The following is an 18,274-nucleotide window of genomic DNA, read 5'->3' as shown; positions in this document are numbered from 1 at the left end:
TCTTGGCCTTCCCCAATCAGTAGAAATTGACTAGAGGCAAGACGAAATTCAGGCATTATTTATTGGGGACCCTGCTGCAGCAGGAGGGGGCGAGAACAAACAACAGGTTCCCTTGCTTGCTCACTCCCTGAGCGGGGGCGAGCTTGTTCCTTACAAGGGTAGGGATGTGTCCAGGGGTCGGGCCAGAGGGGTGGCTTAGGTGTTTTGTCCACCCCTCTAGAGGTGGTGTGTGCAGGGGGCATGTTCAGTACCCTGCTTTTGCTCCCAACACCCTGTTTTTGCTCCAGGCTCTTCAAAAGTGACAGTTGGGTTTTTTGATCTCTTTGTATCTTTTGGGTCCAGAATTTGCCCCAACTGTCCATGCATGCAGTTATTTTTAGTCCCACACAGTTTCTTTGTATTTTGTTGCTCAAGGAGAGGTGTGTCCAGGTGCAAGCATTGCAGCACTGCAGCAAAGGGTCCCAGGTCCCAGCAAAGTGTCCCATGTCCCAGCCTGTCTCACCAATAACCCAAGGTAGTGTCCCCATCTCAAGATCCTTAACTTAATCATATCCATGAAGTTCTTTTTTATCATATAATGTTAACATTCACAGGTTCCAAGGATTAGGATGTGTACATTTCTGGGGGGTCATTATTCAGCCTACCATAATTGAACTTGATCAAAATTTAAAATTTTTGCTCTGTGAAAGGCCCTGTTAAGACAATGAAAAGACAAACTACAGACTAGAAAATATTTGCAAACTATATATCCAACAAAGGAATAGTACCTAGAATATGTAAAGAATTCTCAAAACTCAAGAATTTTTAAAATCCAATTAGAAAATGGACAAGACATAAAGAGACATTTCACTGAAGAGGATATACAGATGGCAAAAAAAGCATATGAAAAGATTTTCGATATCATTAGTCATCAGGAAATTAGAATTACAAAAATAAAAATAGTGACAATACCAAATGCTGGCCAAAATGTGGAGAAACTAGATCACTCATACATTGCTGATTGGAATATAAAATGGTACAGCCACTCTGGAAAATAGTTTGGCAGTTTCTTTTTTTTAAAAGCTATCATTCAACCATCATTTGCCCTCCTGGGCATTTATTCCAGAGAAATAAAAACTTATGTTCACACAAATACATGCAAACAAATGTTCAAAGCAGCTTTTTGTAACAATCTAAAATTGGACAACCTGGATGTCCTTTACCAAGCGAATGGTTGAATAAACTGTGGTGCATCGATACCATGCAACCAACCACTACTCTCCAACAAAAAGAAACAAACTATTGACACTTGCAACAACTTGAATGAATCTCCAGAGAATTATGCTGAGTGAGAAAAAAACCCCAAAGATTACACACCGTGTGACTCCTGTCAACAGAAATAATCAATAACCAATCTGTAACAAGAATAAAGGAAAGGGGGCTTCCCTGGTGGCGCAGTGGTTAAGAATCCGCCTGCCAATGCAGGGGACACAGGTTCGATCCCTCGTCCAGGAAGATCCCACATGCGGCGGAGCATCTAAGCCCGTGCACCATAACTACTGAGCCTGCGCTCTGGAGCTCGTGAGCCACAACTACTGAAGCCCGCGCACCTAGAGCCTGTGCTCCACAACAAGAGAAGCCACCACAATGAGAAGCCCACGCACCACAAGGAAGAGTAGCCCCCTCTCGCCGCAACTAGAGAAAGCCCGCACGCAGCAATGAAGACCCAACGCAGCCAAAAATAAAATAAATAAAATAAATAAATTTAATTAAAAACAAAAAAGAATAAAGGAGAGTTTTATTTGAGCCAAACTGAGGACCAAAGCCCAGGAGACAGACTCTCAGATAGCTCTGAGGAACTGCTCCAGAGAGCATGTTTTCAGCGTAATTTTATATCTTGTCAGAACAAAGAACATCAAACATGACAGGGGTATATTCCTACAAAGTTTCTCCCAAAATACAGATTTGTACATACATAGGAAGTCAGTATGGCCTTGGTGCCTGGGGAGGGAGACTCATCATCGAAGAAGTAGTAGCATTGACATCCCAGGAAGGGAGGCATTTATCTCTGTCTTCAAAACGGACATTCTTTACTTCTGGACAATGCACCCTTTTCTTTAATGGTTAGAGGAAAGAAACAGTGTATGTTTGACAGGCCACAAAGTCAAGCTAAACCATGTATGTATAAGCCAGAATGACTTCCCCATACCTCAATATGTGAAAACTTCTTCCATCACTCCATTGATATAATATCCTTGAAATGACAAAATTACAGAAATGGAGAACAGATTGGTGGCTGCCAGGGCTTAAGGACAGGGTGAGTTGGTAAACAAGTGGGTGTGGCTAGAAAAGGGCAACAAGAGGGATTCTTGTGCTGATGAAAATGTTCTGTATCTTGACGGTATCAACATCAATAACTAGCTTATGATATTGTACTATAGTTTTTTTCATATTTATTTATTTATTTATTTATTTGGCTGCTCCGGGTCTTAGTTGCGGCACGCGGGATCTTCGTTGGGACATGCGGGATCTTTAGTTGTGGCACACAGGATCTAGTTCCTGACCAGGGATCAAACCCAGGCCCCCTGCATAGGAAGCACAGGGTCTTAACCACTGGACCACCAGGGAAAGCCCTGTACTATAGTTTTGCAAGATGTTTCCATGAGACGAACCTGGATAAAGGGTACACTGATTATTTCTTACAGCTGCATGTGAATCTACAATTATCTCAAAATTAAATGTTTAATTTTTAAAAGGACATGCAAAATGCAAGCCCAAATTTTGTATTAGATTCATCAGGCATAAGACTCCTCAAAATTTTAATACTTTTGCTCTTCAAAAGACACCATTAATACAAGGAAAAAGTGGGACTTCCCTGGCAGTCCAGTGGTTAAGACTCAGCACTTTCACTGCAGGGGGCACGGGTTCCATCCCCAGTCAGGGAACTAAGGTCCTGCAAGCCACGCAGTTTGGCAGAACAAAAGAAAACAAAACAACCACAGCACTACAGTGAGACAGGACTTCACAACCACTAGTGTGACTGAAATTGAAAAGACTGGCAATGCTAAGTGGTAGCAAAGATGTGGAGACATGGAACCACTGCATATGCTGGCAGGAACATAAAACGGTACCAGTGCCTTGGAATACTGCATGGCAGTCACACCTAGATATTTACCCAAGAGAAATGAAAGCATGTATTCACACACAAAAAAGACTTATACAGGAATGCTTTTCCATAAAGCCCCAATCTGGAAACAACCCAAATATCCATCAAAAGGTGAATGGATAAACAATTTGGTGGCATATCCATACAACTGAATACTATTCAGCAATAAAAAGGAACAAAATATTGATATACACAAAGACATGAATGAACCTCAGAAACATCCTTCTGAGCAAAAGAAAGCAGACACAAAAGCCTGCACCATATGATTCCATTTATAAGAAATTCTAATCTAAAGTGACAGAGTAGATCAGTGGCTGCCCGGGCCTGAGAGCAGGGGAGGGGACTGACTGCAAAGCAGAAGGAGGGACGTTTTGGGGACGATGAAAATTTTCTATATCTTGATTGTGGTGAGGGGTATACATTTGTCAAAATCATCAAAATGTACCCTGATAATGTGTACACTTCCTTTTATGTAAATTATAACTCTATAAGGTTTTTTTTTTAACATCTTTATTGGAGTATAATTGCTTTACAATGGTGTGTTAGTTTCTGCTTTATAACAAAGTGAATTAGCTATACATATACATATATCCCCATATCTCTTCCCTCTTGCATCTCCCTCCCTCCTACCCTCCCTATACCACCCCTCTAGCCGGTCACAAAGCACCGAGCTGATCTCCCTGTGCTACGTGGCTGCTTCCCACTAGCTATCAATTTTACATTTGATAGTATATATAAGTCCATGCCACTCTCACTTTGTCCCAGCTTACCCCTCCCCCTCCCCATGTCCTTAAGTCCATTCTCTAGTAGGTCTGTGCATTTATTCCCGTCCTGCCCCTAGGTTCTTCATGACCAGTTTTTTTGGTTTTGGGGTTTTCTTTTTAGATTCCATGTATATGTGTTAGCATTCGGTATTTGTTTTTCTCTTTCTGACTTACTTCACTCTGTATGACAGACTCTAGGTCCATCCACCTCACTACAAATAACTCAATTTTGTTTCTTTTTATGACTGAGTAATATTCCATTGTATATACGTACCACATCTTCTTTATCCATTCATTTGTCGATGGACCCTTACGTTGCTTCCATGACCTGGGTATTGTAAATAGAGCTGCAGTGAACATTGTGGTACATGACTCTTTTTGAATTATGGTTTTCTCAGGGTATATGCCCAGTAGTGGGATTGCTGGGTCGTATGGTAGTTCTATTTTTAGTTTTTTAAGGAACCTCCATACTGTTCTCCATAGTGGCTGTATCAATTTACATTCCCACCAATGGTGCAAGAGGGTTCCCTTTTCTCCACACTCTCTCCAGCATTTATTGTTTGCAGATTTTTTGATGATGGCCATTCTGACTGGTGTGAGGTGATACCTCATTGTAGTTTTGATTTGCGTTTCTCTAATGATTAATGATGTTGAACATTCTTTCATGTGTTTGTTGGCAATCTGTATATCTTCTTTGGAGAAATGTCTATTTAGGTCTTCTGCTCATTTTTGGATTGGATTGTTTGGTTTTTTTTGATATTGAGCTGCATGAGCTGCTTGTAAATTTTGGAGATTAATCTTTGTCAGTTGCTTCATTTGCAAATATTTTCTCCCATTCTGAGGGTTGTCTTTTTGTCTTGTTTATGTTTTCCTTTGCTGTGCAAAAGCTTTTGAGTTTCATTAGGTCCCATTTGTTTATTTTTGTTTTTATTTCCATTTCTCTAGGAGGTGGGTCAAAAAGGATCTTGCTGTGATTTATGTCATAGGTTTTCCTCTAAGCATTTTATAGTGTCTGCTCTTACATTTAGGTCTTTAATCCATTTTGAGTTTATTTTTGTGTATGGTGTAAGGGATTGTTCTAATTTCATTCTTTTACATGTAGCTGTCCAGTTTTCCCAGTACCACTCATTGAAGAGGCTGTCTTTTCTCCATTGTATATTCTTGCCTCCTTTATCAAAAATAAGGTGACCATATGTGCATGGGTTTATCTCTGGGCTTTCTATCCTGTTCCATTGATCTATATTTCTGTTTTTGTGCCAGTACCATACTGTCTTAATTACTGTAGCTTTGTAGTATAGTCTGAAGTCAGGGAGCCTGATTCCTCCAGCTCCATTTTTCTTTCTCAAGATTGCTTTGGCTATTTGGGGTCTTTTGTGTTTCCATACATATAAGATTGATTTTTAAAAGACACAATGCTAGACCATATTCTTAGATTCGACAGACATCAAAGTACTCTGTCAACTCGCTATTAAAGTTTCTAAGTGCTCACTAAATTTCTGTAAACTCTTCCTCTCCCATGGATAACAAACAGTTCGCCACCGGCTGTGGTCCACAGACCACACTTTGAGTAGCACGGCCCTACCCCACTTTGCCAACTCCTCAGTTCTTTAATAGACATCCCTGCAGCCTTACCTTGCAGAACTAGGATGGAAAGCTGCCAGGCGAGAGAAGGGGAGGCTCTGAACAGAGCCCGGGGGTCACTGGGTCTTGAATACTGGCTTGTGGGACAGCCGCAACACCCGGTACGTGTTGAGGCCCGGCACGTCGAAGCCGGGGGAAAGCCCGTGGTGGTCCAAGGGGTAGAAGTTGACGAGCTGCCCGTGCTGGGCCTCGAGGGACAGCCAGGAGTCACCCAGCGGCAGCGCGCACGGAAACTCGCGGGCCACATGCAGCTGGAAGACGCGGCCGCGCAGGTGGCGCAGCGCCAACGTGCGGAACGCCGGGGGCACCAGCGCCTCCACGCGGGGCCCGAACTGGCGCAGGCGCAGCTCGCCCGCCGGCCCGGCGCGCACTTCGTAGAAAGTCAAATTGGCAAAGGTGAAGTAGCCGGCGAAGGGTCGCGCGCTGGGCGGCGGAGCCGGGCTGAGCGCGGCCTCCCGAAGGGCCCTCTCCATAGCCGGCAAGAGCACGTCGTAGGCCTGAGCCACCAGGTCAGGCCCTGGCGGCCTCGGCCCGGCGAGGAGCAGCACGAGGCCCAGGCGCAGCGGCGGCACCAGGGAGAAGGTGGCGGCATAGCCGTCCAGGTCGCCGTCTTTGCGCACCACGCGGTAGCCCCGCTGCGCGTGGAACTCCCACGGTGTGCCAGTCTCTTTGGCGAAGTAGGCGCCCGGGCAGGCCAGCAGCGGTGCCAGTAATGTCTTAGCCGCGTCAGGCCGCAGAAGCCGCTGGGGCCTGCTGCCCAGGAGCACCATGGCCAGCTTGGCCAGGTCAGCGGTGGTGGAGTACATCTGGCCCGACGGGCGGTACCAGCCCAGGTCATACAGCGGCGCCGGCCGCCCGCTGCCGTAAAAGCCAGCTGCCAAGCGGGCACGCACAGGAGGCGTCAGATCGAAGCCTGTGTCTTCCATCCCCAGCGGTTCCAGCACGTTCTCCAAGATCCAGTGCTGGTAGTCACCCTGGGCGGTGTGGGCTGCCAGGACATGGGCCAGAAGCGAGAAGGCCAGCGTGCTGTAATGGCATCTGGAAGAGGAGGGGTGGAAGCTAGGATGCAGCCTAGGATGGACATCTCCAGGCCCTAAATAACCCCTTCCCACCTGCTCAGACTGTCTGCAAAGCCATCAGAGTTTCATTGGACTGGGTGGACAGGGAAGGAACCTGCTTCACTGCATTGGAGATGGTCAGACCCAGCAGAGACTTCAGAGATCACTGAATACAACTCACTATTCTACCTCTGGAAAGAGGAAGGCCCAGAGAGGAGCAGAGAATTGCCCAGGGTCACACAGCAGGTTGGAGAAGACCTAGGCTTCGCAATGCACCTGGGAAAGTGGTAAAACAAATCTTCTTGGTCCTATACACTTTAGTATAATTTACTTTATCAAATGGAAAACTAGAGTCTCAGACTGGTACGGTGGGGGGGGGATAATGATAGTGATCATTTAGCCCACGGATAACAAATAGGAGGCAGGATTTCACCCCTCCCTTGCCAGACACAAATAATCAATAAGAAGTCTCCTTTCTTTCCCAGAGCAGATGCAGTTTCAGAATCTCTAAAATAGCGACTCAGGGGACTTCCCTGGTGGCTCAATGGTTAAGAATCTGCCTGCCAATGCAGGGGACACGTGTTCCAGCCCTGGTCTGGGGAGATCCCACGTGCCGAGGAGCAACTAAGCCCATGCACCACAACTACTGAGACTGCGCTCTAGAGCCCGCAAACCACAACTACTGAGCCCGTGCACCACAACTACTGACGCCCGCACACCTAGATCCTGTGCTCCACAACAAGAGAAGCCCACCACAATAAGTCCGTGCACCGCAAGGAAGAGTAGCCCCCGCTCGCCGCAACTAGAGAAAGCCCTCACGCAGCAACGAAGACCCAACGCAACCAAAAAATAATAAAATAAAAAATAAAATAAAATAGTGCCTCAGGAAGGCACAAGAATGGGTGAAAATGCACAAATCCTTTTAGATATTCCTGAACTCTAGCCCAACCTCCTTTTTTTTACAGATAAGAAAGGTGAGGTTCAGAGAGGCAAATGCTTCCTCCAAGGTCACTCAGGAGGTTAGTGACAAAGCTGGAAGGAGGACTCTAGCCTACAGACGCCTAAGTTTTACCTGGATCCTTTCTTCCTTAAGAGAAGTGGGGCCTGAGGTTCAGCATTTGGAGAAACAGAGTGGCAAATTTGGAAAAAGAGTACTGCCCAGGTCCTGGAAGGGGGCATCTGAGGCAGGGGAGTGCCACTGTCCTCTGTCCAGCTCTACAGCCCCACTGCTCCAGAAGCTGGGCTTCTCTGTTCAGTGGCTGGCTACACCAGCTACCCACTCCCTATCTCATCAGCATCCCATTTATTTCCAGCACTTGGCAAAATCTGTATTTAACTTGTTTATCTGTTCACTGATAAGAATATTCACTGCTCACTCAGAAGAACGCAAACTCCACGAGGAGGGACCTGGTTGGATTCATCTGCTGCTATATCTCAGTTTAACATATTCCAAGCACAGAGTAAATGTTCAATAAATGTTGAGTTGATTAATGGGAAGAACATGAGATTCAAACAGGACTGGATCTGGGCCCAGCTCCCTGCTGCCTTGCTCTGCCATCCCTCTATGGTCCTCAGTCCCCCCAGCTGTGGAACAGGGGTTGTCATCAGTGATCTGCGAGGTCTTTCCTGGCTCTGACCACCTAGGATGAGGTAACATAGGTTCTCTCCCAGGAGGGGTGTGTCACCTTGTGAGGTTCCTAACATTGGTAGGGCATCAGGGCTCACTCCTCACCTGGTTCCTGGGTCTGCCACCAGCACATCATCCTTGAGCAGGTTCAGGGCCTCCTGGGTGCTGCCCCTCCACAGCAGCGAAGTGGAACGGAGCCTTCGGGGCAGCCCTAGGGAGGAGCAGCGGTCAGACCTGCTGGGTCAGCTGATGGTGGGATGATGGGCCCCTGGCTGTACCCCCTCCCCCACCTTCCATGAGTTGAGAGATAACAACAAAATCACCTTAAAAAAAAAAGCTCTAGCATGGACTCTAATCCTGCCTGTGTTTCATTGGGCAAGCCATTTAACCTCTCTGAGCCAGAGTCCCCTCATCTGTAACATGAGGGAAATAATTCCTATGTCATATGGCTGGTGTGAGGATTTGGTGAAATCAAATGCTTAGCATGGTTCCTGGTCGTAGTAATTGCTCAAAAAATAATTGTTATCATCAACCATAGATATTTGATTCCATAAAATTCTTGAGGTCACTGCCCAAATAGGTTTTGTGGAACTGGCTCCTCTGGCCACTTGGAATTTTCTGTTTATTGGATGTGACAAGTATTGAAAGGATCACAGGATTAGGATTCTTCCCGCCCATTCACTCAACAATAGTGTTCAAGCATCTCTTTCATGCCAAAGACTGTTCTGGGTACTGGAATTCAGTAGTGAACAAAACAAAAAGTCCCTGCCCATGTGGAATCTGCATTCTAGCAGAGGAGACAGACAAGAAGCAAATAAATATTCATGCTGTGGAGGGAGATAATTCCATGTATGAAGGGAGGGATTGTTATTTTATACAGAGTGGTCAGAGGAAGGCCTCACAGGGTAGGTGACCCTTGAGCAGGTGAGAACTCGAGGAGGTGAGGGAGAGAGCCACACAGCTCTGTGAGGAAAGAATGTCTCAAGCAGAGGAAAGAGCAGGTGCAAAGGCCCTGAGGCAGGAATCTGTTGGCATGTTTGAGGATCAGCAGGAAAGAGCCAGTGTGGCTGGCGAGGATTGAGAAAAGGGGAGACTTTGGAGGTGAGAGATATTGGGGTGCAGGCACCAGATCCTGTAGGGTGCTATAGGCTACTGCAAGGACTTGGCCTTTTCTCTGATTGGGGTGGGGCCACTGTAGGGCTTTGAGCAGAGGAGTGATGTGATCTGACATATATCAGGGTTGCTCTGGCTGCTACGTGAAAACAGACTTTGGGGGGCAATGGCAGACACAGGGAAGCCTGTAAGGAGACTTGCAAAAATCCATGTCTAAATGCTGGTGGATTGGATGAGTGAGGAGTGGTTGGATTCTGGACATATTTTGATAATAGAGCCAACAGAATTTGCTACTGGAGGGGATGTGGAGGGTGTGGGAGTGAGAGAAATCAGGGATAACTAACTCCAGGCTCTTGGCCTGAGCAGCTGGGGGATGGAGTCCCAAGCCCTGGGTTTAAATTCTGACTCTAACACTTCTTGCTGTGTGGCCCAAACCATATGCTTTACCTCTCTGAGCCTCTACTTGCTCACCTTGAAGTGGGCTGAAGCACCTGCAGTGGTTTCCCTGTGAGGTGTTACAAAACTTAACTAAGAATGGGTGAAAAGCTCCAAGAATGGGAGAAAGCTCTAGATTAGGGTGAAGGTCAATCTAAAAGATACTGGGAACGTATAACAGAGTCATTCAGGCAGCCGTATGCTCAACTGGTCCCTTTGGGACACGTAGGGTGGGTTTTTTTGTTTGTTTGGCGGGGGGGTTGCATTTTTCTTAATTTATTTATTTTTATTTATTTTTGGCTGCATTGGGTCTTCGTTGCTGCACGCAGGCTTTCTCTTGTTGCGGCGAGCAGGGGCTACTCTTCGTTGCGGTTGCGGGCTTCTCATGGCGGTGGCTTCCTCTTGTTGCAGAGCATGGGCTCTCGGCGCACAGGCTCAGTAGTTGTGGCACGTGGGCTCAGTAGTTGTGACTCGCGGGCTTAGTTGCTCCGCAGCATGTGGGATCTTCCTGGACCAGGGCTCGAACCTGTGTCCCCTGCATTGGCAAGCGGATTCTTAACCACTGTGCCACCAGGGAAGCCCGTGTAGGGTGTTTTTAAACTGACCACAAACACAGAGCCCTGTTCTGGGTCCCTTGGGTACAGATGAAGAAGAATCCACAGTGTACCCCTAGAGGGAGCCCTGGGGTCAGGTTATAAACAGGAGTGTATTTAATAGGAGGCTCATGGAGCAAAAGCCTCAGAGCCCCTCACCTGTATGACCCCTTCCAAGGCCTGTATCCAAGTTTGAATTTATAATACTGTATTTTTAAAGAGGACCCCCCCCCAAATTATATCTACATCAGGCCTCCATAAACCTAGGTCTACCCTTGGCTGTAATAACCAGAGCTACATTGACAAGTACCTGCTGTGTGCCAGGTACTCTGCTAAGTGCTTGACATTCAATAGCACATTTAATACAGCAAAATAGCATGAACCAGTCCTTTTACAGAGGAGTAAAACAAGGCTCAGAGAGGTTATGTGACTTACCCAAGATCACACAGCTGGAATTAATTTCAGTGCTCATGCCCTTAGCCACTAGGCCGCCCTCCCCCAAGGTTCTGATCCTGTCCTGCCTGGGCAACTTCAGGAGGTTCCATTATCTGGCAGAGCCTCAGGTTCACCATCTGCTAATGGGAGTGCTAACCAGCCATGTCCATAGACTGTGACCTCAGGCCTGAACGCACTTTGTAAAATGATGAAATAGTAGGCACTTATGATGGATTCCTACCATCTAGAGTTGATGGGTTGGTGACTGCAAATATGAACAATAGAAGGCGTTTTGGGGTGCAGCTGGTGCCTGCCTTCTCCTCCTTGGCTGGGTCAGTCACCATGCAGCACAGCCCCCCTCCCACCCGTTCCTGCCCAATTCCTGTTCACTGGCTTTGTCTTCCAATATCCCAGCCTGCCCTTGCCCTTCCACCATGTAGATTTCATCTTGGCTTGTTAGCACATCTTTTATTATCATCATTATTATTATATAATTTGTTCTTAATAAGTAATTCATTTACATGATTCAAAAGTCCAAAGACACCAAAGGGTATACAATGAAAAATTTTCCTCCCACTCTTCTCCGCAGCCACCAAGTTCCCCTCCCTGGAGGCAGCCCAGTGATTCAATTCCTTTCCCTTCCAAAAATATGTGATACACATTTTTATATATATACCTGTATATATACACACACACATAATATATGTGTATATAAATATATATGTTATATAACAGGTACATTACAAATGGATTATACATATACATTCATATACATATATACATTATATGTGTATAATTTATTCATATGGTAGCTACAATATACGCTGTTATGAGCTTTTTTACCCACTTAAGATTGTATGTGCATCTCAGTACACAAGGAACGTTATTACCCATTTTTTTAGGGCTACAGTAGAATCTGATTGTATAACTGTGTCATAGTTTATTTAGTTACTCCCCTATTTATATTTAGGTTGTTTCAATCTTTTTTTTCACTATCACAAACGGTGCTGTAGTGAATAACTGTGTACATACCTCATACCGCACATGTGTGAATACATCTGTAAGAGAATTTCCTAAAAGTGTAATTGCTGAGTCAAAGGATATATACATTTTTGTGATAGGTATTACCAATTGCCCTCCACACAGGTTGCACCAATTTTTTTTCTTTTTTTTGGCCGTGCAGCGCAGCACACGGGATCCTAGTTCCCCTACCAGGGATCAAACCTGTGCCCCCTGCAGTGGAAGCACAGGGTCTTAACCACTGGACCGCCAGGGAAGTCCCAAGTTGCACCAATTTAAATTTCCACCACTGATGTATAAGAGAGCCTATTTCGCCATAACTTCACCAACTCAATACACCCACCATTATGGCCTTTACCAATCTGATAAGAGGAAAATGTCTCTCAGGAGATTTAATTTGCATTTATTTTGTTATGAATGAGGTTGAGCATCTTTTAATATTTTTTAATATTCTTAAGAGCCATTTATATTCCTTTTCTGTGAACTGTCTGTTCTGTTCCTATCCTTTACCCATTTTTCTGTTGGGTTCCTGGTCTTTGTAATGGTTTATATATCAAGGGAAATTAACGTAGAATTGTAGACTATATATTATATTCAAATTATATAGAAAATATATAATTTGTAGAATTGTCAACACATATTCACTTGTTGACTTGTTCTTTTTTTTTTTTTTAAAGTGTTTATTTATTTATTTATTTATGGCTGTGTTGGGTCTTTGTTTCTGTGCGAGGGCTTTCTCTAGTTGTGGCAAGCGGGGGCCACTCTTCATCGCGGTGCGCGGGCCTCTCACTATTGCGGCCTCTCTTGTTGCGGAGCACAGGCTCCAGGCGCGCAGGCTCAGTAATTGTGGCTCACGGGCCCAGTTGCTCTGCGGCATGTGGGATCTTCCCAGACCAGGGCTCGAACCTGTGTCCCCTGCATTGGCAGGCAGATTCTCAACCACTGCGCCACCAGGGAAGCCCTGTTGACTTGTTCTTGATCTAATAAGCAGATCTTGACCTGTCAGCTTGCTTTTGACCTTCCAACAGATCCTCACTTGTCCACTTGAACCTAAATTCCCAGGTTTCACCTCAGCTTTTATCTCACCAGATCTTTATACCCCTGGCCCACCACCCAGGAAGGATGAGAGGGAGCTATGGCCAGTTCAGGAAGCAGAGCAGAGAGTGGGCCCAGCCTGGCTGGATGAGAACCTGCTCCTTGGTTCCCCTATCTGAAATGGTTTGGACTGAGCTACGTTAAGTTCAGAGCCACTCACCTGAGAGCTGGCTGGCCATCCTTCGGAGGGTGACGGGTGAAGGCCTTGGGGCTGGGCCCACCTCCTCCAGACCATCCATCAGGCTCTTTTGTTCGGGGGCTGATGCCATGCCCAGTGGGTTGTTAATGGTGAAGGTGCCGGCGTACCGCTCCAGAGGGTCATCTAGAGAGGCCACGATGCCCTCCTCCCACAGGCGGTACAGCATCAGCACGGGAAAGATCTTGGAGATGCTGGAGATCCTGGACAATGTGGGGGGCACAAGGGTGCAGAGGGCATCCTGTTGGCTTCACAACCCACCTCCACCCTGCACCCCTAGCTTCCAACTTTCTAGTATAATTAGGAAAGCACTGAGTCCACCCTTATTCAGCATCTCAGACAGAAATCCACCAGCCTCTGTAGAATGCCTTTGGGATGCTTGAGAACTTACCAGGGGCAGTGGGGCTGGGCCAGATGGACACTCTCGAGCACCTCCCCCATGCCAGGCCCTTCACCAGGCACTTCCCTCTCTGGGACAGACCTGGGTTGGGATCCTATCTCTGCCTCTCACCAGCTGAGTTGCCTTGGGCAAGTGCTAGACCTTTCTGAGATTCAGTTTCATTGTCTGTTTTATGGGTTGTAGAAAGGATCGAACAAGATTGTGCTTGCAAAGTGCTTGGCAACACACCTGGAAGGTAGTAAGTGCTCAATAAGTGATAGCAAATATAATTGTTGCCCTGTGCCTGGCACATAGCAGGTGCAGTGTGAATGGAAGCCCTGCAATCCTCACAGTATCTCAGGGAGCAAATGTGTTCACTTGGCACTGTGAGCTTTGAGGATCCTACAGGCAGCATCCAGGAGGGGAGACTCTGAGTGTGCAGCAGATTGTCCCAAGTTGCTTCCATCTGGGCCACCGCTGCCAACTGGCAGAGACCCAGGTCGAGGGCCCAGGAACTGGTTACGGTTCTTTAGTGTCACGTGGAAGGGGTGTGGGGTGGGACATAAGGGAGCCTTTTCTAGTTTGGGAGGCATTAGGATAAGGGCTCTCCAGAAGGGATTCCTTCCTGACTTGTTACCCTGTGGTGTGATGTTAGGCACTCACTGGTCCTCTCTGGACCTCAGTCTCCTCATCTATAAAATTGCCAAGACTTAATAAAGGGCCCTGGTAGCTAAGACCCCCCGTCATGATTCTCTTGAGTCCCCCTACCTCCTAAGTCCCCCTTGTCCTACCACCCTTCGCCCCCTCCACAAGACCCTGGTGGTGCCCCAGCTGACCGGTACATGGTGTACTCATTGGGGGGCCCAGAAGCCGGGTCTGAACCATTCTTCCTCCCGAAGTTCCCGGTCCAGAGCACAGTGTCGTTGTGGATGACAACTGCAGACATAGCAGCCAGGCCTGGGGCAGACAGTGCCTGGCGCAGGATCCCGTCCACCTTGGAAGAGAAGAGCGGGTGGCTCAGAGTACAGGTGCAGAGACAGGCCCCTCTCCCCACCCACAAGCCCCATGTGGTTCTGTACACCATGCCATTCACATACCACACCCTGTACACAGCACTCTCTGCCTGGCTCCCCTCCATTCTCTCCCCCTAGTGGCTGGAAGGGAGCCCAGTGAGCCTCCAGACCTCAGGTTCTCAGACCGTGTCCCATGCGGTGGGGACCCCACCCAGCTGCAATCAGAGCAGATCCCCTGGAATCTGTTTTGTATGTAAGTTTTCCTCATAAGACTTTTGTTCAAAGAAACATTTCCTTGGAAATACGTAAGAGGAGGGAGGGGTTAAAACCCCTGATCTAATCAAACTTGTGTCTGATGCCCTAAAAAACCTCCAACAAGCTGAGTCTGACCCCCTAGTGTTGGAGAATTCAGTATTTATAGAAGGCCCCTAACACTGTCTTTGAACATTTATTGAAAATAGCTCATTATTTTCAATTATGTAGTATAATGATGGTGATTAACAGCTAACATTTACTGGACATTTACAACATGCCAGACACAGTATAAAATGATTTTCATACATTGTCTCACTTAATCCTCATAAGTCAGTGCTGATTTCTCCCCATTTTACAGGTGAGAAAATTTGAGATATGAAGTGACTTGCCCCGGTGGTTAATGGCTAGTGGAATCAGGATTAGAACCCTATGCTAACTCCAGGACCTCCTTGCCAAGAGATTTTACATTCCCTGAATTGAGCTCAGTCTACCTGTAGTTTCCACCCTTGCACTAACTTTGCCTCTCTGAGCCTCAGTTTCCTCCTCTGTAGCTAGGGATTCACGAGGTGGTAACACAGAGAAATTAGCACAGTGCGTGGCATGTACCAGGTGCTCACTAGAAGGCTGCTATGGTTATTATTGTTGCTTTATTTTTTTTAAATTACTCTGACCCCTGGGAGCCAAATAGCACGCTTCTGCTCTCTCTCCTTCACAAAAGCTTTTTGTGTATTTGCGGGCAGTGATTGTGTCTCTCTGCACTGGCCCACGCCTGCTCTTATGTGGACACGTCAACCTCCTTCCCTTCAGCTGTTCCTCGGATGAAGTTTCAAACCATCTCCCACCACCACCACCAGGCTGCTGCACATACACTTCTGATCTGTGTGTCTCCTAAGGTGAGTGACCCAAGTGGGTAGGGTCTGAATGGCAGAATGGCACAGACAAGAGCTGGCTGACAGCCCCCTCTAGTGTTAAGCCATTCTGCAATGGTAAAAGTTGTGTCATGGGGTCTCTAACCATATTTCAATGGCCTCTGTGATCCTCTCCCATCTCATCTTTCTCCACCCCCACCATGGCCCCACCAGACTAAATTTCCTCTCTGTATATGCCTCATACTGACTCTGCTGCCTCTGGGCCTTTGCACATGCTGTTCCCTCTATCTAAAGCACACCTTTCACACCCCCAAGCTCCCTCATTATACACACACATATCCTCTGGGTATCTACTCCTTGTTCACCTCTCAGTTTAGACACCACTTCCTCCAGAAGCCTTCCCTGACCCCAAGTCCAGTTCCTTTGTGTCACCATGTACCCTAAACTTTCCCTATCCTCACTCTTACCCCTGTGTTATAAATGTTTACTATCTTGACTGTTCCCCTCATTCCAAGACTAGTAGCTTCTTGAGAGCAGGACAGTATCTTCTCCTGCCATATCCCTGGTGCGTAGCGCAGAGTAAGTGCTCAAGAAATATATGTTGGGGGGGCATGCCTGGTGGTCCAGTGGCTAAGACTCTGCACTCCCAATGCAGGGGGCCTGGGTTCGATCACTGGTCAGGGAACTAGATTCCACATGCTGCAACTAAAGATCCCGCATGCATGCCACAGCGAAGATCCCGTGTGCCACAACTAAGACCCAGTGCAGCCAAATAAATTAATTAATTTTTTTAAAAAAGAATTATATGTTGAATGAATGAATGAATGCCACTACCAGCGCAGAGGATATGCCCTCCCCCTCATCAACCAGGCCTAGCCCACACAGCCAGTTCTCTCCTGCGTCATCACTGACCTTTTTCAGGGCCTCCTTCAACACAGGGAGGGGGTGGGCCAGGGGCACAGGCTCAGGGTGCTGGGGACACATCCTCACAGGGGCAGAGGTCACCTCTGGTCCCAAGGAACCTGGAGGGCACATCACATGGTGAGTGGAGGACGGAGATCAGGTTAGTGGTCTAGGGACCATCGCCCACTGGGTCTTCTCCCAGTTCTGGGTGATCTCAGGAGGCAGTGGAAGGTTTAGAGAAGAGTGGTTCTTGCACTCTTGGGGGGTTCTCACACCCTTACCACCCCACAGTGTCCTTAGAGGATGCAGGGAGGTCTGGAGGCCGTCGTGATGGTCTCACAGCCTGAATCCTGCCCTGCCAAGGTCCACGCCTTCCCCCTGCGGTTCCAAGGAAGCCATACACCTGGACAAAAGTAGGATGGGACTCAAACCCCAATGCCCGGATGCACAGCTCTGGGGATGAAATGAGTTGTTCCTGGTGGTTTAAGCCTGAAGCCTAAGTGGGGCCCTGAGTCCACTTCTCCACCCAAATATATAATCAGAACTGGAGAAAGGGGGACAGGAGAGATGTGGCTGAGCCTGCCCCACAGAGCTGGAACTTGTCTAAGTCTGCTGACCACATGGAGGGAGGAAGCTCGTCATGTGAGAGAGAAGGGCTACCAACAGGCACCTGTGGCCTGATTGGTGTCTCGAAGGCCAAGCAGCAGGTAGTGAGTGTGGGACTGTGCTGTCTCCTCTTGGGCATGCTCTGCCCTTTGCCCCTGGCTGCCCATGGCTGGTATCTTGTGGTGAGGCTGTGCCAGCTGGGAGGGCTGGCCCTAGGGCATGAGCCTGGCGTTACCAGCAGTGGTGGTTCATTTGCTGAGCCTTGACCAGCCCAGGATGGAGAGACCAAGAAATGGCAGCTGCTGTCCATGGACACGTGGACACGTTCCTCCCGGGGTCTTAGATATAGCTGGGGCAGTGCCTTTAAAGGGAGGTAGGGCCTGGAGATCCCACCTTGGGGGCTGAAGGAAGAGCAAGAGAAACACTGTTTGCACTTTTGGGGGGACCCTGAGTTTTACCCCTGGAGTCGGTGGCTTAAGGAACCCCCAGTGGTATTAGATCCTCAGTTACTACAGAAGGGCATACTACAGAGGCGCAGAGGGATCACATGACTGGCCCGAAGATGCACAGTTAGTGAGAGCTGGAGTCAGAACGGACGCCAGAGCTTCTGAGTCTGAATCTTATGGTCCTCCCTCCTGCCTCAGATCAGGAGCGGCAGCTCCAAGCCCACGGGGACCTCCGGGGATGGGGGGAAACTCAAGGATGTTCCTGCACTCACCAGTCTTCAGCTTGGGGAGGTAATACTGCCACAGGAAGCAGCCAGTCATGAGCACAGAGAGCACGAAGAAGAAGCTGCAGGAAGCCGGGAAGAGCCACTTCTTTTTCACTTTCAGCAGGCTGAGCTGCCAGCCAGCCTGCAAGGGGAAGGACAAGGCACACCCCCAAGGGGGTCAGCAAGAGGGAGGAGAGAGGGACCCCTGCCCTGGCCCCTCCTATGCCTTAGGTTCACCCAGACATCAGGAGAGCCCACAGCTTGGGGTAAGTTTCACACCTGTAAAGCCAAGGGCCTTCCCAGTATTGCCCCTTCAACAGCTCTGCCCCATATGTACCTCTGCACCTCTGTGCCTTTGCATAGCCTGTTCCCTCTGCTGGGCATGCCCTCTCTCTCCTATGTACTTAGTGAAACA

General features: G+C 47.8%; 1 protein-coding gene across 1 annotated transcript; it reads right to left on the bottom strand.

Annotated features, from left to right (window-relative positions):
• Positions 1-5,606: 5,606 nt before the first annotated feature.
• Positions 5,607-17,980, bottom strand: LACTBL1 (lactamase beta like 1). Its single transcript, XM_061187014.1, has 6 exons — positions 17,866-17,980; positions 16,551-16,660; positions 14,338-14,495; positions 13,087-13,325; positions 8,341-8,446; positions 5,607-6,588 (listed from the first exon to the last, which is right to left on the bottom strand). The coding sequence occupies exons 1-6, from the start codon at positions 17,912-17,914 to the stop codon at positions 5,607-5,609; spliced, it is 1,644 nt and encodes a 547-aa protein (XP_061042997.1). The 5' UTR covers positions 17,915-17,980.
• Positions 17,981-18,274: the final 294 nt, after the last annotated feature.

This window comes from Eubalaena glacialis, chromosome 3, assembly GCF_028564815.1.
Source record: "Eubalaena glacialis isolate mEubGla1 chromosome 3, mEubGla1.1.hap2.+ XY, whole genome shotgun sequence".
In the NCBI taxonomy this organism is placed as follows: Eukaryota; Metazoa; Chordata; class Mammalia; order Artiodactyla; family Balaenidae; genus Eubalaena; species Eubalaena glacialis.
The sequence above is the reverse complement of the archived record's forward strand: the minus strand, read 5'-3'. Positions and strand labels throughout refer to the sequence as shown.